Below are 23,893 nucleotides of genomic sequence, written 5' to 3'. Positions count from 1 at the left end.
AGACTTTTCATTCGAAACACAAGCAGTAATTTCCGAATGGAACAAGAGGCCTAAAAACTGACAGAGTTCAACATAATTTTGTCTGGTGTTTGGCCTACACCAACGTAGCTTTACCAGTTGACAAGGAGCACCACAAAGACAACAAAAACCCAGGTATGCTATCGATCAAATAGGCCTTTCATATTGTCTCGTTTGATGACACATTCAATATGTCTTCGAGATTTAAAGTTTGGGAAATTTCCTATGGCCGAACTAGTGATAACTATCACGTAAACCAAATTTTGGATTTGTGCATACTGCTGTTGATCTAGGTCAGCTCTCATTATTTTGATGTTTATGTATCTGTAAACAGATGACAATTAATATCTATTCGAATTATTTTACCATAATCTAGGTTTCATATTTTCGATGCAATCGCTCGGGCTACACTCGTGACCGATCGATTTCATTTGTTCATCACAGCAACAACATTAACAGGTTATCGTCACAGGAGCTACATAGAGAATACATGCTGGTCAATGTCTTCAAATATAAGCTGCATTTTGGCTCGGGACAGACAGACACTTTTGTCTTTTTTCACACTACCTTAATTCAGTTTATATAATCAGACACTGGCCATGTATTCTATTTATCCTGCAGCATTGATTGAAAATCAGACTATTGAAACTTAAATAGTTTTGTTGTTCAATCTGTGTTTACCTGACACTGATGTAATGATGAATTTTGCCCGATGATGAATGCCAAAATAATTGCACTGCATGGAAACATAGTTCCAAACTTCTTCAGAGATAACAACAATATTTATGAATTTTCATATATCAACTTGTTCATTACAACATGTAAAATCGCTTATTTCTACTGTTGGGAATCGGTTGAAATTTCCTGATTGATCATCAACTTTATGTAACCGATCGATGATCGATTAAAATCGATTAATTCTTAATTGTCTGTTTTGGATATTATTCAAGTCTAAATACGTATTTTGTGTAATGTTTTAACAGCAATTCAGGTAATTACTAAAACTGTTGTAAATATACCATCTTTCTGTGTGTTTGTTATTTGCTTATTGCACAGAATACTTTTTAATAAAAACAAATGTTGTTTTATTTTCTTGATAATTTTACTAATGTTGAAAATAATTTCAATATTTAACTACTTTATTTTCATACATCACGATGATCAATTACAGATTCTTTACTCGATTAATTGATCAAACATCTCAAACAAGTGATACTCGAATAACTCGATTAATCAGAACAACACTTCTTATTTCAGCATTTTATTTTTCATTACATAACAGTTAAGTAAAGTTAGAGAATAATTCTGTCAAATTACCACACATGCTAAAATACAACTGTTTTCTGTCACTGCCAAATACAGAAAAAAATATATGGCAGGCATATTCCAACAATGGTGGTGTCAGCTGCAGGATAAATGTATATTTATAGCAGTGACATTGAAAGTTTTATGGGACCAAAAATTTATAAAACAAATTTACTTATTAGGATACTCTGTTTTTACACCTTATAAATAGTTGCCAATCCCAGTTCATTAACTGACAAAATCCAGAGAATAAAAAATAAATCGTAGATGAAAGGTAGAATACAGAATTTTTTGGTGCTGTGTATACATACATGCTTTCATCATAAGCTGCAGGGCTCAGACTTCGGTGTATACAACATACCCAGGAGGCCTTGCATAATATTTGTAATTCTAGAGCCACAACATGAAACTCGACAAGATTCTAACCATGTAACTTCAACCAATATTATAATTGTCAAACTTATATACTGAAATGCTACGACAAGGATCTGCACATAAATCTGTCAAGTGCCCCTGGACCTTGTCTCCAGGAGACTTGCTTTCTCAGTTCTTGAATTCATCCAGTAGAGATATTTTTTACCTAATAACTAGGTACTTAGACATAAGATCTGTATAGCCTAAGGGCTTCTAGAGTTAGTAATAATTAGTTCCTTAAGAATATGTCAATGAACAATTGAAATATTTCATAGTATTAATTAATACACAATTACTGGGCATACATGTATAGAAAACATTGCTCTGATGTCTGATCCCAATCTGCGTAACATTATGGTAGTAACTTGGGCCCCAACAGACTAAACAATATTTTGTAAGAAGTGTTATTTGACTACAAAATTGATTACAACTTTATTTCTGGGCCTTAATAACAGATGCTAGAACTAGCTGTTGCCAGCTTTTGGTTTTACAAACTAAATATATGTATATATATACAATTAAACAGTATTTAGTATGGATTTGAGGGATAGGGTTTTCAAATATAAATATGGGCCATTTCCATTCACTTATTGTAATGATAAATTTTGGTTTCTCTACTGTACAATGGTCAGACAATACATTCCATGCAAGTGATCTTATATTTATTGTTCAATGATTTTTGAGATTTAGATTTTTAGAACCCACCATATTTCTTGTTATTGGGACTCATCAAAATTTTGGAATCAGTGTTCTTGCCAGACTTGCAAGAATAATCTTACACAAATTATTGTGATTAAGGTAATCCTATAGACCATCTATGTCATTTATCTTACCTCAGCAAATTTCATTTCAGATAATGCTACTCACTTGTCACTGTTTGAATTTCAAGTTACGGACGAACCAGGCCCTCGTTTTTACATCTAGATCTGGTGAGTATTTACAGACAATGTGAGACTTTAATTTTACATCTAGATCTGGTGAGTATTACAAGCTATCCAAGCCTTCAGTTTTACATCTAGACTTGGTGAGTATTTACAGACAAACCAAGGCCTTAATTTACACGAAGATCAGGTGAGTATTATGAACAAACAGGATCTTAATTTATTTCTGGTTAGTTCTGTTGTTGTTGGTCTTCTTTCTGATTAAAGTGATTTCATGGTTTAGGTTTTTAGTGATTTTTTAGGTCATCTGACCCGAACTATAGCCATCGTGCTTCGTCCATTGTCGTCCATCGTCGTCCGCTGTCCGTCGTCCGTAAACCTTTCATTCAAAAAACTTCTTCTCAAATACTAGAAGGCCTAGGGGGCTAATACTTGGCCCATAGCATGCTGGCATGGAGCCCTACAAAGTTTGTTCAAATTAATGACCTTGAGCAAAAGTCCAAGAGTGCTGATATTGGGCCTGTAGGATGCTTGGAGGAAGGGCTACCAAGTTTATTCAAATGAATAAAGCCCACTGTTTTACCAGCAGACTCACTGTTGTTAGAGTTTGGCTTGCTTTTTGTCAGATGACCGTTAAGGCCCATGGGCCTCTTGTTTATTATTGAGTTTATATATCAAGTTTACTTCTTATGAACGATGCCATTTGTGTTTCACTGAACTCTTTATTTGATAATGAACAGCCTGGATATGTACATTTTTTGTGTCATATATAATAACGCAAATGCACAAAACACTGTCACCTATAAACAGAAAGGCCTTCTAGCCTGAACAGGACGAAACAATGTTGGTGATTACTGTCAATTTTTCATAATTATGTCCCCCAAACGAAGTTATTATTATTTATATTATTCTTATATCTTCCTCTTTCTTCCGCTGGTGAGGTTTACGACACGTTTCTCATAAACTATTGCATGGAATTTAACAAAACTTTACACACATATTGATACATGCGTGGTGGAGTGCAGGCCACTTGAATTTTTCCAGTTGGTCATCTGAGTGGTCAGCTGTGGTCAAAATTTTGCCAAATTTTAGATATTGTCTGATTTTCGTGAAAATTGGTATATATGTATTAGGTGGCACTGTAGGAGCAAAATGGCGTAGTCCATGTTTTGCATGACTGCAGGTCTGATTATTGTGATCATTTACTGCTGAAGGGGTCGTTTGTGGGACATTTGTAATGGTCCTCATTACAATTAGTACTTGTTCTGAATTGACTTGGGTTATCAAATAACATTTGCCACCCCCATAACAAAATCTGGAGCTGAAAAACCACATGTAACTTACTCTGTCACTACTTGCTCTATCATATCTGTCTACGATCAAGTGTTTGTGTTTACAACATTAATAGCCTCATTTTCAAAAATATTGCATAATGTTATCAGCACTAAATTTTAGAGGGGTTTCCTTAACCAAAGAGGTGGTGAAGCTAGTCAACTGCAAATACCAGGATAGCATAAAAACATAAATGGAAGTTAAAAAATAAACATACAACCAATCAGGAAATTGTAAATTAACAATTGAACAGTTGCAAGCTTATATGATGTTGATAGATGATTCTGCCGAAACATGTGTAGTTAACAAACTTTTAATAAAAGCCAGAAGTTGGGTTAAGATTAAGGTATGACATCCAGCAATCTTTCTAGAATTTTGACAAGGTTTCTTGTAGTTAATTATAAACTTATTTGTTGAAAGAGATTATCCATAAGATCACTAAAATCTAAGTCAGTTTAGAAATAAAGAACAAAATGAACAGGGAGCAAGTATCGTCAGCAACAGAAAATGGCAAATGAAGCAGCCTTACTTCAGGCAAATGGTGAAAATTGGCTCTGTTTCCGCTAGACTGCTATTCGTAAAGAAATTATGTTGGAAGTTGCATGAGCTAATATTCAGACATGAAAACATTGATTTAATGTTGTAACCACTTTATTTAAGGGTATTATTTTTTAACCCTTTTTCAACTGTTGGTTGGTGGGTGGGGGAATCCTAATGTTATGCTGTTGTTTGTGATCTCACGTTATATGTGCTGGTAAATGTAGAGGTGGGTATGTGCTAATGCAGAATGACAGCACTAAGACATAAAATGTTTATTTGTCATTCAATTTCATGCTTACATCATTACTGTCAGACACATGTATTAGCGTGATCCTCATGTAGGCATAAACTTTGAAAATTAATAATGTTGCATGCTTTTCTTATCCTATAGAATGAAATTTGTCAAGTCTTTGACATTCCTTCTATTTAACATCTTACTTTGTATATGTATAAAGTATTTGAGCTTGGATCTCTCTATAAATATCATGTGATTGTCAATATTTTGTGTTTTGTTTTGTAAGGATTTATTATTATCAGCATTGGTCATGTAAGTTCAGTGTTTTGTCATTAAATCCTGAACGGCTATATACACCACTTATAATTAATATATTGTTTATTTCTTTCTCTATAGATATTGCAGGTCTGACGAAGGAACATTACCAATATGATTTTTTCCAGAAGAAACTGGATGAAATCGAGATAACAGATGGAGGTTTATCACAGGTAGGTGAATGAAGACAAACATATTGTAGTTGTGCCCATCTGAACTACTCTGCACGAAATCAGTTTTGCACATCAGCATTAACAGTAATGCTGCATTGTGAAAAAATCGCAACTGATAAATAAACATGTTTTTTGATAATTGTGTCTATAATATATATGTAGTTTTAGTGGGCTTTAAGTTTTACATTTTATCCTTGATGTCTTCCTTTCTCATGTGAAATTTAAATTTTCTTTTGACACTGATAACAACAAAAGTGATTTTGACATTTAAAGTTTGCTGTCAATATTTGTTGAAGTACTGGAGTGATTTTTAACTGTGTATACTAGGTTTCCCTCTGTGCCTTTTTGCCCATATTCAGTGTTCAGAGAAAATTAAAGGATAGAAGAAAAAACAGAATGGGAAAGATTAGACTTATGAAGACTGTATTATGGTGGATGCTATAAGCCATCTGGCATGTCTTGTTTATTGTTTTATTTTTTAAGAACTGAAGAAATCATTAATCTTATTGCATAGTGTCTCAAAATATTTCCTTCATGTTTAAAAAATTACAGACATGATAAGTTACTTTAAGGATATGTACATACTTAGCAGGAATTAAAAATCAAGCTTATTTACAAGAAATACAAAAACATTTTTCAACCTAAAGCAAGGACATAGTCATCAAGATCCTCTGCCCATGTTCATTTGTAAAATATAGACATTTAAAGTGAGCAACATGGAAAACAGGAAAAGATATCGGCCAATCAGATCACAGCAGCCTTATCAAATATGCACAGAATGTGCCAATAGTCACACTTAGACAAGGGATTAAGGTAACAATCTACCAAGCAAGTCTTATCATGATTTATTTTTTCCTTTTAAAGCTAATGTGCAGAAAAGAATCAGTAAGAGCGCTGAAAGATATCGGCCAATCAGATCACAGCAGTCCCCTAAAATATTCATAGAATTTCCTGATATCAAACCAGAACAAGGACTTTAGGTATTAAGTATGCAAAGTAAATTTGTACAGAAATCTTATCATTCCTTCAAAAGATAATGTGCAGAAAGATTTCCAATAAAGTGATCGAAGAAATTAGTCAATCAGGTCACAGCAACCTAATTATTTATTCTGGGAATTTGCCATTAATCGAACAAGGACAGGGGATTAAGGTGATAAGTGTACCAATCAAGTTTCTTCAAAATCCTACCAGTCCTTCAAAAGATATGTGGAAATCACAGCATTCTCATTATTTGCGGAATTTGCTGTTAATGGAACTTGGACAAGGGATTATAGTAACAAGTGTAACAAGCAAGTTTTATCAAAATCTGACCAATCCTTCAAAAGATATCATTCAGAAAACAGCATCCAAGAGTGATAAAAAATATCAGCTGATCAGGTCACAGCAGACTCATTAAATATGTGCAGAATTTGCTGTTAATTGAACTTGGGCAAAGGATTAAGGTAACAAGTGTGCCAACCAAGTTTAATCAAAATCCTACCAGTCCTTCAAAAGATTTCATGTGGAAGGCAGCATCCCAGACTGATTATAGAAATCAGCCAATCAAGTCACATCAGCGTCATAAAGTGTACTTAAGATTTGCCATTAATTGAACATGGGTAAGGGATTAAGGTAACAAGTGAACCAATCAAGTTTCATCAAATCCTACTAGTCCTTCAAAAGATATCATGCGGACGGATGGAAGGAACCTATTTGAATATCCCCTACCAACTTTGTTTGATGGGAATAGAAAGGGTTAAAAAATTATAATGTAGAATTTTCAGAGCTTTCATGGAGTTTTGAAGGTTACATTGATTTCATCAAAGTTTTAAGACAACATCTTGGATGCCCAGAATTTTTGAAATACCATTTATGAATTTATTGATGAATTAAAGTAACGAGACTTTGAAGGGCTGCTCTGTTTTGTGTAGTATCTTCAGTAGTGTAGATAACTGTTCCAGGTCACATGTACAGTTGTTATCAGGTACATAGTACACACTTTTGTAGAATACCCAGGTGTATCATTTGTTACAAACACTCCATAATACAAGGAGCCCCTGTCAATACCTGTAAATGTCAAGGTTATCCTAGCTTTACCACCAGGAAGTTCATCAGCTAGATCAGGATGTGGTATAAAAGTTGTCACTGTGAGTCTGTGTGAAAGAAAATAGATTTAAAGAATACTAGGATATTTGTTTTCATTCTGTAGTAAGTAAGTACAACCATATACATTCTAAAGATTTACCAGGTCAGCAGTTTCATAATATACAAATTCAAGTTGTATAACAGATTATCATTTTATTGGTGTGATGCTATATGTTTAATTTAACTCTGTGTTAAGTCAATTAACCCCTTGTACCAGTTCAATCTTTTCTGGCTGTCTTGATGTTTATAAGTATACATTGATACAATTATATTCATGAACTAATTTAGTAAATTTAATTATTTAACTCACTTGGGGGTCTGAATATTTACACGTTCATTTTGTATTTAAATTTGATAGTGTTGATATTGTTATATAGATATTGCTTGTGTAGGCTACAGCTGTCAGGTCATAAATGTTTAAGTACATGTCAGTGCCAGCCAGCTCTAGAACAATGCTATATCTATTTTTAACCCCATTGCTATATAATTATCTCCTTAGATAGGTAAAGTTTCAAACAGTTGGAGAGCTATTTTATCAGAACAATGTTATCTACAATATCTGCCCTTTGTATCCCATTCTCTATCTTCAAAATTAATTTTCATTTTCTGAAACCTGTGTAGTTTGCTTTATAAAATTGCTAGCAGATTGTCATACCAGCTTCTATATTTTTACCTAGCTTATACTTCTATAGTATTACTAATCATGAAGGAATAAGACGACGGTAAGCAGCTTGCTAGATTAAACAGTATACCTCTAATCAGCACTGCCTGATTCTCATTAGAAAGAGATCAATTTGATATAACCCAAACTGTAGACAACAGGAAAAGCTTGAGTCCAGGAAATCTTATCCAAAGACTCCTAAGGTCATTACGTCACTGCTAATCTTTGCTGAGTATGATTTCACTGTCCTTGTTATTGACTTTAATTTTTTCTGTAATTTAAAGAATTGTCGTCCCCTTTCCAGGAACAGTCCTACTTGTTCCACAAGCGACAGTGTGGTGACTGGGTGTTACATCGCTGTCTAAGCTGTGGAATTGACACTCATGCAGTTTGTACTAAGAACAGACCTCCCAAAGTACTGGTCAGTGATATGCTTCAGGTAATAATCAGCATCTTACAGCTGCTTGGTACAGTTTTGTGATTTTGTTTTTGAAGACATTTAAGTAACTAAACACTTGTCTGATATGTAAGACATGAAATACTGAAAAAAGTGATGTTCAGATTAGAGTAAGGTTGAATGTTGTTTGATAAAAAATTCCAACGAAATCTTTTTATGAGTTTCTACGTTGGTGAGCAATACAGACCCGTTGTCATTAATGACCAGTCTTGGTACTGTGTCTTCTTGGTTATTAATATTAGAATTTGAAATTAAAAAATTGCAAATTCAGAAGTATCATTTGAGATTATGAATGGACACACCGGTATTGAATCAAACATAGCAATGTTTTCATTTTATTTTACAGACAGATTCACTGGTGATAGAGAGGCTTCATCAGTCACAGGACTTCTCCCAGGTGTTTGGTATTGTCATGACAACGCCGGAAACTGATATCCATTCGGGCAGCATGCCAGGTATAAAAGGCTTTTTCTTTAACCTCTTTTGAAATTTATGTCCAGATGCTATTTATTTAATTTATAATTTGTTGTACATATTATTTGTCATATATTTGCAGATATCCTGGAAAGTAATGTTATACATGATAAATTTTCAGCTATTGATATTTCCAGCCATTTTAATAACTTAACCATATCAGACCAAATCTTGTTACATTATCCTCTTTATGTTACACATACTTGTTTCGGGGTTTATTGTATATACTCAGTGAATCTTTCAATTCATTCCACTCCAAACTTTATGAAAATTTGATATTTAAAATATCTTTGGAAAACAGAAAAGGAATTGGTAAGAAACAACATTGTAGTATTTAGATTATATTTGGGACAAAGGAGAAACGATAGAAGGTAATTGAATCAAGGTTAGTTAGGCTTAAGAACAACAGGGCTGGTCAACATTTACAGATGTGGCAAAAGTTATGTGATTGTTTCATATCAGATCTAACGTATACATCGATAGCTGTGGGCCTTTTACAGGAAATTTAAGTAAAGCTAGGGTCTGATTTGAAAACCCTCATAACTTCTTGAATAGATGTTGTGATGTTCTTGGTATGTCAATTAATTTGTCCATTCCTTACTAGCGTTTTACATGAAGTGAAAACAGAACAGATATTTAGAGACATATGATTGCTTCTGGTTGTCATGTTAAGTACATTTTGTAATTAAGATATGAACTTTGAACTTTATATGTTGCAAGAAAAAACAACAAAAAAATACCAACAAGTCAACATAATCATAATCCAAGCTTAAATTCAATTAAACTAGAGCAAGATATGAACAAAAGAAAGATTTACATAGAGACTCCAAAAAAGTACAAGGAGAATAAGACCAGGTGTTCTGGGAGTTGAAGCATCTGCTTCATCGATGACACCAGTCATGTAAACCTTGGTCCATTCAAATATATAATGTCACATTCTCGTATCAGAACAAAGTATACATTAATGGAACTAACAGACAAACTAACCAGCATCAAACATGTCCAGCTTCATTTAACACTAAGAAGATATATGTATGTGTGTATATTAAGTATATTTTAAATGATTTTAGATTCGTCTTCCCGTAACTATGAATCTCTACAATCTCAGCTCAATAACATACAGCAGCACTTGAGTAGCTATTTACTACAGGAGGAATCTGCTATGGAAGAAAGGATCCGGTAAGTGTAACTAGTCTGTCAGGATTAGCCAGAGTCGGAACCAGTTAGAGCCATGATTGGTCAGACACCTGCCATAATTAGTCAGAAATCAGCCAGGATTAGTGAGAAATTGGTCAAAATCAGTCGGATATCAATCAGAATTAGAATATAATTTTATTTTTTTACAAATTTAAAATGAAATCAATATTTTTTTTCTACTATATGTACAAAATAGTCCTATACAATTATACCTATGAGTATTTAGTTTTTTTTCAGATTTTTTTCAGACCACTATTTACCTACATCTCTGTGATTCAGTGTACTTAGTTTTGGAACCATGTAACAGTAAATGAAATGCATGGATTGGTAACACATTGTTTCTTGATTTTTGGCTGTAGAACATATGAGGAAGAAGAACGTGAGCGTTTTCAACAACTGCAGAATAAAGTTAGAAATGATAAGAAGAAAATGGTCAGGTATGTAAATTTTATTTTATAAAACAGGTGCCCTGTTCATTACTTCTAGAGGAACTGAGCATATAGCAACATTCCAAATTACTTACACATGTACTAATGCGTATCAGGAACTCTTCTCACAAAATATATTCTTGATTGTATATACTAGTCTGATGAAAGTAAGCTTCCCTGCAAAGTAACCCCCTTAGTATATATGAAGGTAGGCAGAGAAGGAAAGGAAGCTTCTAATTGCTTAAAAAAGTGAGTCATTCAAGGTATACTGAGCAGAAGACTTACTACTTGTCCTGAGGGAATTCATATAGAAATCTTTAACACTTTAACACCACCCTTAGAGATCTTAAGCAATTCAGTACGGGCAAATCTTTAACACTTTAACACCACCCTTAGAGATCTTAAGCAATTTAGTACAGGCAAATCTTTAACACTTTAACACCACCCTTAGAGATCTTAAGCAATTTAGTACAGGCAAATCTTTAATGTTAAGTGATTTAAGAGCTGCTAGACAAAACTCTTGATCGATTCAAATGAGGCCAAGTAAGAGAAAAAACTACTTATGAAAAAAATTAGGTGAATATAAGACTAGCATGTTCTACTTTAACTAAAATGAAATGTTAACAAAAGCATTGAAGTCAAATTCGTGAAGAATTGAAAGCCTGTTAGAATGATAAGCAATACTATCATGACTATTGCACTGTACACGTAGCTAAAAAATATTCACTTTTTACATGCATTCTCTTTGTTGTTGAAGGATTCATAATTGACAGGAAGAAAATATATAGCTTGAGGATTAGAGAATCAATTATCATTTTACTTCAAAATATTTCTATTGTACCAAACTACTTGGCTTATAATTGGAGAATTTGTTGGTTTTTCAGTTTACTTCTGACAGCTGCTAAGAGTCAGTCAGAGGATGCAAATGTTGGAGGGAAAAGGAATCAAGGTACGTAAAGTGAAAGCATCAAAATCCTGATGTAAAGTCAGATAAGTCTGTTTGTGATGTTAAGTCAGATCAGTCTGTTTGTGATGTAAGGTCAGATCTGTCTGTTTGTGATGTTAAGTCAGATCAGTCTGTTTGTGATATAAGGTCAGATCAGTCTGTTTGAGATGATAAGTCAGATCAGTCTGTTTGTGATGTAATGTCAGATCTGTCTGTTTGTGATGTTAAGTCAGATCAGTCTGTTTGTGATGTAAGGTCAGATCAGTCTGTTTGTGATGTTAAGTCAGATCAGTCTGTTTGTGATGTAAGGTCAGATCTGTCTGTTTGTGATGTTAAGTCAGATAAGTCTGTTTGTGATACAAGGTCAGATCAGTCTGTTTGAGATGATAAGTCAGATCAGTCTGTTTGTGATGTAATGTCAGATCTGTCTGTTTGTGATGTTAAGTCAGATCAGTCTGTTTGTGATGTAAGGTCAGATCAGTCTGTTTGTGATGTTAAGTCAGATCTGTCTGTTTGTGATGTTAAGTCAGATCAGTCTGTTTGAGATGTTAAGTCAGATCAGTCTGTTTGTGATGTAAAATCGGATCAGTCAGTTTATGATGTAAGGTCAGATCAGTCTGTTTGTGATGTAAAGTCAGATCAGTCTGTTTGTGATGTAAGGTCAGATCAGTCAGTTTATGATGTAAGGTCAGATCAGTCTGTTTGTGATGTAAAATCGGATCAGTCAGTTTATGATGTAAGGTCAGATCAGTCTGTTTGTGATGATAAGTCAGATCAGTCTGTTTGTGATGTAATGTCAGATCAGTCTGTTTGTGATGTAAAGTCAGATCAGTCAGTTTATGATGTAAGGTCAGATCAGTCTGTTTGTGATGTAAGGTCAGATCAGTCTGTTTGTGATGTTAAGTCAGATAAGTCTGTTTGTGATGTAAGGTCAGATCAGTCTGTTTGTGATGTAAGGTCAGATCAGTCTGTTTGTGATGTAAGGTCAGATCAGTCTGTTTGTGATGTTAAGTCAGATCAGTCTGTTTGTGATGTAAGGTCAGATCAGTCTGTTTGAGATGTTAAGTCAGATAAGTCTGTTTGTGATGTTAAGTCAGATAAGTCTGTTTGTGATGTAAGGTCAGATCAGTCTGTTTGTGATGTTAAGTCAGATAAGTCTGTTTGTGATGTAAAGTCAGATCGGTGTCAAATCAGATATGTCTGTCTGATGTAAGGTCAGATCAGTCTGTTTGTGATGTAAAATCCGATCAGTCAGTTTATGATGTAAGGTCAGATCAGTCTGTTTGTGATGTAAGGTCAGATCAGTCAGTTTATGATGTAAAGTCAGATCAGTCTGTTTGTGATGTAAGGTCAGATCAGTCAGTTTATGATGTATAGTCAGATCTGTCTGTTTGTGATGTAAGGTCAGATCAGTCTGTTTGAGATGTAAAGTCAGATCAGTCTGTTTGTGATGTAAGGTCAGATCAGTCTGTGATGTATGATGTAAGTCAGATCAGTCTGTTTGTGATGTAAGGTCAGATCAGTCTGTTTGTGATGATATGTCAGATCAGTCTGTTTGTGATGTTATTATGTGATGTAAGGTCAGATCAGTCTGTTTGTGATGTAGGGTCGGATCTTTCTGTTTGTGATGTAAAATCATATCGGTGTCAAATCAGATATGTCTGTCTGATGTAAGGTCAGATCAGTTTGTTTGTGATATAAGGTCAAATCAGTCTGTTTGTGATGTAAAGTCAGATCAGTCTGTTTGTGATGTAAGGTCAGATCAGTCTGTTTGTGATGTTAAGTCAGATCAGTCTGTTTGTGATGTAAGGTCAGATCAGTCTGTTTGTGATGTAAGGTCAGATCAGTCTGTTTGTGATGTAAAGTCAGATCAGTCTGTTTGTGATGTAAGGTCAGATCAGTCTGTTTGTGATGTAAGGTCAGATCAGTCTGTTTGTGATGTAAAATCGGATCAGTCAGTCTGTTTGTGATGTAAGTCAGATCAGGTCAGATGTTTGTGATGTAAGGTCAGATCTGTTTGTGATGTAAGGTCAGTCAGATCAGTCTGTTTGTGATGTAAGTCAGATCAGTCAGTTTATGATCAGATATCAGTCTGTTTGTGATGTAAAGTCAGATGTTTGTGATGTAAGGTCAGATCAGTCTGTTTGTGATGTTAAGTCAGAACAGTCTGTTTGTGATGTAAGGTCAGATCAGTCTGTTTGTGATGTAAAGTCAGATCAGTCTGTTTGTGATGTAAGGTCAGATCAGTCTGTTTGTGATGTAAAGTCAGATCAGTCTGTTTGTGATGTAAGGTCAGATCAGTCTGTTTGAGATGTTAAGTCAGATCAGTCTGTTTGTGATGTTAAGTCAGATAAGTCTGTTTGTGATGTTAAGTCAGATAAGTCTGTTTGTGATGTAAGGTCAGATCAGTCTGTTTGTGATGTTAAGTCAGATCAGTCTGTTTGTGATGTTAAGTCAGATCAGTCTGTTTGTGATGTAAGGTCAGATCAGTCTGTTTGTGATGTAAGGTCAGATCAGTCTGTTTGTGATGTTAAGTCAGATCAGTCTGTTTGTGATGTAAGGTCAGATCAGTCTGTTTGAGATGTTAAGTCAGATAAGTCTGTTTGTGATGTAGGGTCGGATATGTCTGTTTGTGATGTAAAATCATATCGGTGTCAAATCAGATATGTCTGTCTGATGTAAGGTCAGATCAGTCTGTTTGTGATGTAAAATCCGATCAGTCAGATGATGTAAGGTCAGATCAGTCTGTTTGTGATGTAAGGTCAGATCAGTCAGTTTATGATGTAACGTCAGATCAGTCTGTTTGTGATGTAAGGTCAGATCAGTCAGTTTTTGATGTATAGTCAGATCTGTCTGTTTGTGATGTAAGGTCAGATCAGTCTGTTTGAGATGTAAAGTCAGATCAGTCTGTTTGTGATGTAAGGTCAGATCAGTCTGTGATGCAAAATCTGATCAGTCAGTTTATGATGTAAGGTCAGATCAGTCTGTTTGTGATGTAGGGTCGGATCTTTCTGTTTGTGATGTAAAATCATATCGGTGTCAAATCAGATATGTCTGTCTGATGTAAGGTCAGATCAGTTTGTTTGTGATATAAGGTCAGATAAGTCTGTTTGTGATGTTAAGTCAGATCAGTCTGTTTGTGATGTAAGGTCAGATCTGTCTGTTTGTGATGTAAGGTCAGATCAGTCTGTTTGTGATGTAAGGTCAGATCTGTTTGTGATGTAAGGTCAGATCAGTTTGTGATGTAAGGTCAGATCTGTCTGTTTGTGATGTTAAGTCAGATCAGTCTGTTTGTGATGTTAAGTCAGATCAGTCTGTTTGTGATGTAAGGTCAGATCAGTCTGTTTGTGATGTAAGGTCAGATCTGTCTGTTTGTGATGTAAGGTCAGATCAGTTTGTGATGTTAAGTCAGATCAGTTTGTCTGGTTTAAAGTCAGATCAGTTTGTGATGTAAAGTCAGATCATTCTGTCTGTATTATAGTCAGATCAGTTGGAATTTTGTCTAAACATGTTCATATAGGATCTGGAGATGGGAGGAAGTTGGACAGGAAATCAGTTGGCATTTCTTCCTCTGCTGTGGCTGTCCCTGGTTCTAAGCATCTAAACATCAGCAGGACAAAGTCATCTCCTGTGCCAAAAATCCATTCCATTAGCGAGTACCAGGAAAATCCAGACTCGGAAGGTATGTTACGTCTGGATGTCTGTCAGTGCCTATAAGATCCTAGCATCCAGGTAGTTAAAGTTCTAGGTTGCTTGTTCAAAATATTGAATGGGAAGAACTAAAATATTATCTCCCCTTAGTTTAAACAACCTTTTTTTGTATTCAAAAACACATATTTAACAAATGGGATGGAAAAACAAGCATAGAACTTGTGTTAATTTCTTTCCCAAAGTTATTTTGTCTGCTGGATTTTCATGTAGTACCACGTTTCAGTTCCATTGAATAAATACAATTATTCATTGTGAAAAAAAAGGTTTTAAACCTAAAGAAGCTATTTTGTAGGCAGTTTTTAAAACTTTATTGAACATAATTTACATAAATTTCATATACAGACTGCACATTGAAACTTTAATATATACTTAAGATTAAATCCTAACTTTCCAGGATATAGTGTAGTACTGTATACAGAGACTCATCAGATAAAGAGTTCAGTTGTACTAGAATATGTTGTTTTAGGTATGTTTATGTTGGATGATGATGGGGGGGATGGACAAGAACCTTTCTACTCCTCGGAAGATGAGGATGAAGATGAAGATGACGAGGAAGAGGAAAGTAAGTCATTTTCACTTTTGAGAAAGTCATAGTAAGATAGGAAGTACCTTTAAAATTATAAATCGTTTAATTCCATGGTAATGAGTTGGCTGATGGTTTGTCAGAAATATGGAGAGTAAATATACATATCTATATTATATATTATGGTTTGTATACCATGTTCTTCTCCGTGATACTGACTGATTAGGTCACTACGACCTTTTAGTTCTAGTTGTTGAAGTTGTTAAGACATGTATTGTACTGGGTGGGATATACATAGTTGTTGAAGTTGTTTGACATGTATTGTACTGGGTAGGATATACATAGTGAATTATCTCCCTTGAAAGGATCAACTAAGACCAGGACAGTGGCACCGGTTAAATCTTCCATCTACTCCTCTTCTATGCCTATTTCTGTGCCGATCTGGAACAGGACTGGACTGGATGATGGCGCCACAGATAGTGACAAGGTAGGTAGTATAATTGTAGTTACATAGGAATAGTTTTAATCTGGAATAGAACCTGACTGGATGATGGCGCCACAGATAGTGACAAGGTAGGTAGTATAATTGTAGTTACATAGGAATAGTTTTAATCTGGAATAGAACCTGACTGGATGATGGCGCCACAGATAGTGACAAGGTAGGTAGTATAATTGTAGTTACATAGGAATAGTTTTAATCTGGAATAGAACCTGACTGGATGGTGGTGGTGCCACAGATAGTGACAAGGTAGGTAGTATAATTGTAGTTACATAGGAATAGTTTCAGTCTGGAATAGAACCTGACTGGATGGTGGTGCCACAGATAGTGACAAGGTAGGTAGTATAATTGTAGTTACATAGGAATAGTTTCAATCTGGAATAGAACCTGATTGGATGGTGGTGCCACAGATAGTGACAAGGTAGGTACTGTTATTGGAGTTACCAACAAATAATTTCAAGCTGGATTAGGACCAAACTGGATGATGGCACTCCAAGATAGTGACAAGGCTGTAAGTTCAATTACCATTGTTACCTATCAATTGTTAAGTCTGATAAAAAAACACATACTCAACAGGTATGACAATAGATATACTAAACAGTAAAAATCATAAGAGATCTATAGTTAATACTGTATTTTGTAATTCCAAAGTTTCAAATTTTTTCTTCCTATCTCTTTCATATCTGACAATTGTACATTTATGATATTATTGGACATTCAGCTAAAGACAGCTGACCAGAATGCTTGGATATTTTTACTGTGATGATGTAGTGTCATTCCAATTGTTTTGTTATATGGTTATATATATTTATTTGTAACATGGAACTTGTGTAATACAAGTATGCAAGAAAACCATACATGTGTATCTAAAATCATTTGTCCTTGCAGTTGACCCCAAGCGACCCTGACCAGATAGCAGCCTCCATGCAGGCGCTTGCCCAGAGTATTACAAATGATGAACGCTACATCTTTGGGGACCGACCACGCCCAAGGCTCAATACCGGTGACTTTCAACGTCCAACCCTCAATAAAGATAGTTACAACAAGTGAACATACATCATTGTTTGAGGAGAAGTTTATCGTACCTTTCTACTTTTAGTCATTGATTTTACCTTAAAAATTACTTGGCTGAAAAACAGGCTGTAAAGAGACGGTCCTCTTCATGATTTGTTAAAGACAACATAAGTTAGAGGACCAGTGTAGGTTTTATTGTTAGTTCATACATATGGAGAGATCTTCTTTACAGAGAAGTAATGAAAGATGTATAAGTATACAGAACTAATGAAAGATCTTGTTAGCTAACACCAGTTATAGGACCAGTGTAGGGTTTACGTACAGAGATCTCGGTCACAGAGAAGTAATAAAAGTTGTGTACATATACCCAACTATAGAGAGATCTTAAGACGACACCAGTTATAGGACCAGTGTAGGGTTTACATACAGAGATCTCCTTTACAGAGAAGTAATAAAAGTTGTGTACATATACCCAACTATAGAGAGATCTTAAGACGACACCAGTTATAGGACCAGTGTAGGGTTTACATACAGAGATCTCGGTCACAGAGAAGTAATAAAAGTTGTGTACATATACCCAACTATAGAGAGATCTTAAGACGACACCAGTTATAGGACCAGTGTAGGGTTTACATACAGAGATCTCCTTAACAGAGAAGTAATAAAAGTTGTGTACATATACCCAACTATAGAGAGATCTTTTTAAGACTGATCACATGTGTATGGTGGTCTTTACAATGTGTAGAAATTTAAGTATACTTTGATCTCTTATCCTACAGTCAGATCTTGTTAGCCCACCACTGGTATTTTTCTCATCCATTCCACGTGTCTCCTGGTCAGGGACATAAATACTGTATAATTTTTACCTACTGTTGCCAAATTATGTTTAAACGAACCTCTTTACAGGGTAGAGTGGCACATACAAGTGTCATAAACCTTTGTCATATGCCTAAATTACTCCGATTTACGGCTGTTTTCTTGTGTTTTATACCCAGACCATCGTTGTGGAACTACGGATTACACTTGGTTGTTGAGAGTGCTAATGTTCATTGAGATTAGGTATACAGTGAATTTGTGAAAAATCATCTTAAATTGCAAACCGTGATTACTATGATACTGTGTTGTTAATGAACAGTTGTGAAAGATTGACGATTACAAGTCAATTTCTTGCACTTCTTTTGTGTAACAAAATATAGAATCAAATTATGTGTGTAGATAAAGCTTGAAAGAGTTAGCATGCTGTGTACGATTGATAGAGAATATATACAATGTCATAGAGAACTTGACATTTTAGAAACTAGATTAGATTTCTTATAAAATTAACCAATGATTAGACTGAAATGTCATTTTTGTCCAAACAGATTGTGCTGAGGGCCATTCCAGTAAAACATCTGCTTGACCGAGGACTCCAAAATAAGTCACTTCTAACCATGGTTAGGTTTCCTTCCTATTTCCTCTAGGCAAATTATTAGTAAAATTCCATAGGCGGTACACCTAAAAAAAACCTGGAGTCCAGGTATGGGAAAGATGTTTACTGGGCGGTACACCTAAACAAAACCAGGAATCCAGGTATGGGAAAGATGTTTACTGGGCGATACACCTAAACAAAACCAGGAGTCCAGTTATGGGAAAGATGTTTACTGGGCGATACACCTAAACAAAACCAGGAGTCCAGTTATGGGAAAGATGTTTACTGGGCGATACACCTAAACAAAACCAGGAGTCCAGGTATGGGAAAGATGTTTACTGGGCGATACACCTAAACAAAACCAGGAGTCCAGGTATGGGAAAGATGTTAACTGGGCGGTACACCTAAACAAAACCAGGAGTCCAGGTATGGGAAAGATGTTTACTGGGCGATACACCTAAACAAAACCAGGAGTCCAGTTATGGGAAAGATGTTTACTGGGCGATACACCTAAACAAAACCAGGAGTCCAGTTATGGGAAAGATGTTTACTGGGTGATACACCTAAACAAAACCAGGAATCCAGTTATGGGAAAGATGTTTACTGGGCGATACACCTAAAAAAAACCTGGAGTCCAGGTATGGGAAAGATGTTTACTGGGCGATACACCTAAACAAAACCAGGAGTCCAGGTATGGGAAAGATGTTTACTGGGCGATACACCTAAACAAAACCAGGAGTCCAGGTATGGGAAAGATGTTTACTGGGCGATACACCTAAACAAAACCAGGACTCCAGGTATGGGAAAGATGTTTACTGGGCGATACACCTAAACAAAACCAGGAGTCCAGGTATGGGAAAGATGTTTACTGGGCGATACACCTAAACAAAACCAGGAGTCCAGGTATGGGAAAGATGTTTACTGGGCGATACACCTAAACAAAACCTGAAGTCCAGGTATGGGAAAGATGTTTACTGGGCGATACACCTAAACAAAACCAGGAGTCCAGGTATGGGAAAGATGTTTACTGGGCGATACACCTAAACAAAACCAGGAGTCCAGGTATGGGAAAGATGTTAACTGGAATAGCCCTAAGTAAAAACAAGGTTTTTTGTTTTAATGTATGTTTTAGTTGTCTTCTATCACAAATAAACATTTGATAGGCTAATAATCTAAGACAATTGAAATAGAAATCAGTTTAGAGTTAAATTTTAGTTGAAACAACATTGTTTGACAGTTACAGGAAAGTGGGAGGTCCATTGAACAAAGAAATTTTTTACTGAAAAGGATATATTTGTAGTGAATTCGTATCTGTTCACTTTTTTGTGGTTTTTTTTTTTTTATTATTATTAATTATTATTTTAGATATTGGAGTCAGGTTTTTGGACAGTACACAATGTCTGAAGAGTTCTGGTAAATGAGATTGTAACTGTTACATGGTATAAAAGCTATGTTTTATGTATGTGCTGAATTTGGTGTGTGTTATAGAATTTGAGAATTAATTATATCATGATAATCTTTAATTAATATCTTTTTTATTAAAAATTGTTTACTATTTAATCTATTACACATATTAGAAAGAGTTGTGTTAAAATAGATATATCTCCATACTGTTTGTGAAATAGCAACTTCGGGCATTAATTATTTTTGTCACAATTTGTTTACACTAAAATAGATTGCTCAACAGGGAAGTATAATGACTCTGTAATTGATATATTTAGGAGACATATAATGACTGACTGATATATTTAGGAGACATATAATGACTATAATGACTGTGACTGACATATAATGACTGACTGATATATTTAGGAGACATATAATGACTCTGTAACTGATATATTTAGGAGACATATAATGACTCTGTGACTGATATATTTAGGAGACATATAATGACTCTAACTGATATATTTAGGAGACATATAATGACTCTGTGACTGACATATTTAGGAGACATATAATGACTGACTGATATATTTAGGAGACATAAAATGACTGACTGATATATTTAGGAGACATATAATGACTCTGTGACTGACATATTTAGGAGACATATAATGACTGACTGATATATTTAGGAGACATAAAATGACTGACTGATAATTTAGGAGACATATAATGACTGTGACTGACATATTTAGGAGACATATAATGACTTTGTGACTGACATATTTAGGAGACATAAAATGACTGACTGATAATTTAGGAGACATATAATGACTCTGTGACTGACATATTTAGGAGACATATAATGACTTTGTGATTGATATATTTAGGAGACATATAATGACTGTGACTGATATATATATATATATATATATATATATATATATATATATATAGAGAACATCCATGAAGACCTTTTTCAACATAGTCACCATTTTGGACTGGTCAATTCAGAGAATGTGGTGGACGTTGTCATCCTGTGTTCAAAGGAAATAAAGATGTTTTTTAATGGGTGTAGAGAAGGATATGTGATGGCTCTTTTGACACAGTCATGGATTGTATTAATCCTTTTTGGCTGGTATATCTAGGGTATGTTGGTTGAATTTTTCCACCTGTATTCAGTTTATATCGGTATTTAATGATGTCTAGAATGATTTTCAATTCTCCCAAAACTAATATCAAAGGAATGTAAGAGTTACATACAAAACATACTCTCACTTGCAGTCTGCTGCCTACAGTTAGTTTACAAGAGCTGTGTACATACTACCTCAGTTTATAAAGTGTATACTGTTTTAGGAAAACTTGGCTTAAGTGAATCTAACTATGTAAAACTATAATGTTGGTAGATAAGGATGGTAATGTGTTCACTTCTAGGGTCAGTGTTGAATCCCATTTGCACGAACGACCTCAAGATCCTTATAGCATTAAGTACCACTAAGGGCATCACTTTTTTTAACTGCTGACACAGCAAAAGGGATTTCAGATCCTCAGTATTATTAATGATAGCCTGGACTGTCAGAAACTTAAAAGTCATTGAGGAAACATTCGAACAGGTACTGTGTGTCTTTGGTCACATCTTATTTAGTAATTTGGTCATTTATAAATAATTATCTGAATTGTTTTGTCATGTTTTTAACACTTAAAGTAACAGTCTGTCAGATTATGAAATGATAGAACAGAATACACCCATCATGTGCAAAGCAAATCCAAGCCAAATGCTTGTCAGATCATAGAATGTGACTCATATTGACCCTATGAATACCGTTAAGATCATTAATTTTCATAGAGGGATTTATTTAATTTTTTTTGTTCTCTTTACACACAAATCCACTTGTCCGTGAATTATTAAAATTAGTATATATTGATTTATTCATATTTATGCTTGAAACCAAGTGTCCATGATATAGTTATTTTTTAGGAAAAAAAAATATGAAAATTGAGTTCTACAAAAACATTTATCCCAGTATTATTGTTAGATGGATATGAAATTTCTTCATCAAAATATCAGGTAATCATAAACTTATTGTTAAACTTGCAGCTACTAAACTATTGAGGTCAACTGTGATACATGTACTAGGTTCCTACCATAGACTTATTACTGAGGAAGGTAGCTGTGTGAGGCTATAAAGGGTAGTTGTGTTATATTGCATAGGGTAGCTGTGTTAAGCTGTAGAGGGTAGCTGTGTTAAGCTGTGGAAAGTAGCTGTGTTATGATTTAGTTGTCAAGACATATCTAAAATTAAACCACAAAGACCAACATTTGAGGATGTTTTATGAATAGTGGTCAGGAAATCTGTCAACTATGAAAGATAAAATTTATTTGTTTGCATTTAAGCAAAAGTATTAATATTTTCAAAAGTAAAAACTATGTACCAGTATTGGTAAAAATTTCTTTTGAGATTTTGATAAATGATTTTAAGATATAAAATTTTTATATCCACTTTCCTGTCTACTTAACAGTGATGAGGGTGAGATAGAGACTTTGAGCAACATTGGCTAGTGATCTTTCTGAAAGTTAGTCTGAAATATGTGCAGTAAAATTGTTCTCACCATTAATGTTTGAAGGATATGACAATTTTGTAACTGTTAAAAAGGTATATATATATTTTTTTTTTTTCATATTTTTATCATTTTATGAAGAAGCACAGGTTTTTAATTGATTTTAAAGTATTTTTTTTCTTCCTCTATTTTCTTCAAGATTTTTATTATTAAAAGATTATAATACACAGGTACATTACAATAAAGAAGTGTCTGAGTGATTCTGATGTACCAGTGTTGGCAAAAATTATTTTCCACACTAAATGTTGCATTCTGATTGGTTGGAGACTAGAGCATGTTCTACTTACTAATACTCAAAAATAACTATTTGTTGAAAATATTATCCTGTGGTCGAGGAGTGATTTACAGCACGGATGCTATTCTAGTTAATGTTTGAAGGCAAGGTAGAGTATTTCTGCGTGATGTGAACTCTCAGCTGAAGGCAAGGTAGAATGTTTCTGTGAGATGTGAACTCACAGCTGAAGGCATAGTAGAATATTTCTGTTGAGATTTAAACTCACAGCTTGTAATATATGCACTCTGTCTGTTGTTCAGGGTGATTTTCACACAAAAATGGTTCCCACTGTAGATGTAGATATTTTTAACTTGTAAGTGGGCTATCACTATTATATATGTAAGGGAGACTGTTGTGTACGAGAGAGATAGATTGTATCGATCATTCACATATAATGTCATTTTTACTGTGATTCTTACCATGCATCTCATAATGATAACCTGGCTTAGTGGTGCTGTATAGAAATATTGCTGAGGTGTTTTGCTGTTGTTGCCATTTAAAGATTTTGTTGAATAAATATGAAACCATGTTGTCTTCTTCCAACTTCTAGAACCTGTGATAGATAGGGCTAAGATGCATGTAGAATTATTTGACATGGCTGGAAATGGTTCTCTGTAATATATTAAAACAAAGAATTAAGTTAAAAATATATTGAAAAGAAAAGAGGATAAAAATGAAAACTTGAAAATCTCTTTTCTTTACTTCTGTTTTAATAGAAAATTCATCTTGCAATCAAAATGTTTTACATCAATATTAAATTTTAAACTGTTTCTACAAGACCTTAAAATACTACTGAAGTAATTTGTCAAGAATTTTGTCCTAATTTTGAGCTTTGGTGATGGGATTTTCTCATTATCTTACAACATGGTTAGTATTATTTCATGTCACTTTCAAAGTTATATCTGTTATGCATTAATTCTTTTGGTCTTACTTGGGACCTGGGTATTTTTTTTTCATAT

General features: G+C 34.5%; 1 protein-coding gene across 1 annotated transcript; it reads left to right on the top strand.

Moving 5' to 3' along the window:
- Positions 1-70: 70 nt before the first annotated feature.
- Positions 71-20,417, top strand: LOC132548461 (ESF1 homolog). The gene is made up of 12 exons (XM_060212333.1): positions 71-153; positions 2,591-2,666; positions 5,122-5,213; positions 8,303-8,437; positions 8,802-8,910; positions 10,000-10,108; positions 10,486-10,563; positions 11,439-11,503; positions 15,021-15,182; positions 15,678-15,773; positions 16,100-16,221; positions 17,122-20,417. Exons 2-12 carry the CDS (start codon positions 2,594-2,596, stop codon positions 17,281-17,283), a joined length of 1,203 nt encoding a protein of 400 aa, XP_060068316.1. The 5' UTR covers positions 71-153; positions 2,591-2,593; the 3' UTR covers positions 17,284-20,417.
- The last annotated feature ends 3,476 nt before the right edge of the window (positions 20,418-23,893 follow it).

Source organism: Ylistrum balloti, unplaced genomic scaffold, assembly GCF_031769215.1.
Source record: "Ylistrum balloti isolate Yb309-2 unplaced genomic scaffold, AGI_CSIRO_Ybal_v1 Utg370010, whole genome shotgun sequence".
Classification (NCBI taxonomy): domain Eukaryota; kingdom Metazoa; phylum Mollusca; class Bivalvia; order Pectinida; family Pectinidae; genus Ylistrum; species Ylistrum balloti.
This window is presented reverse-complemented; position numbering and strand designations above follow the sequence as displayed.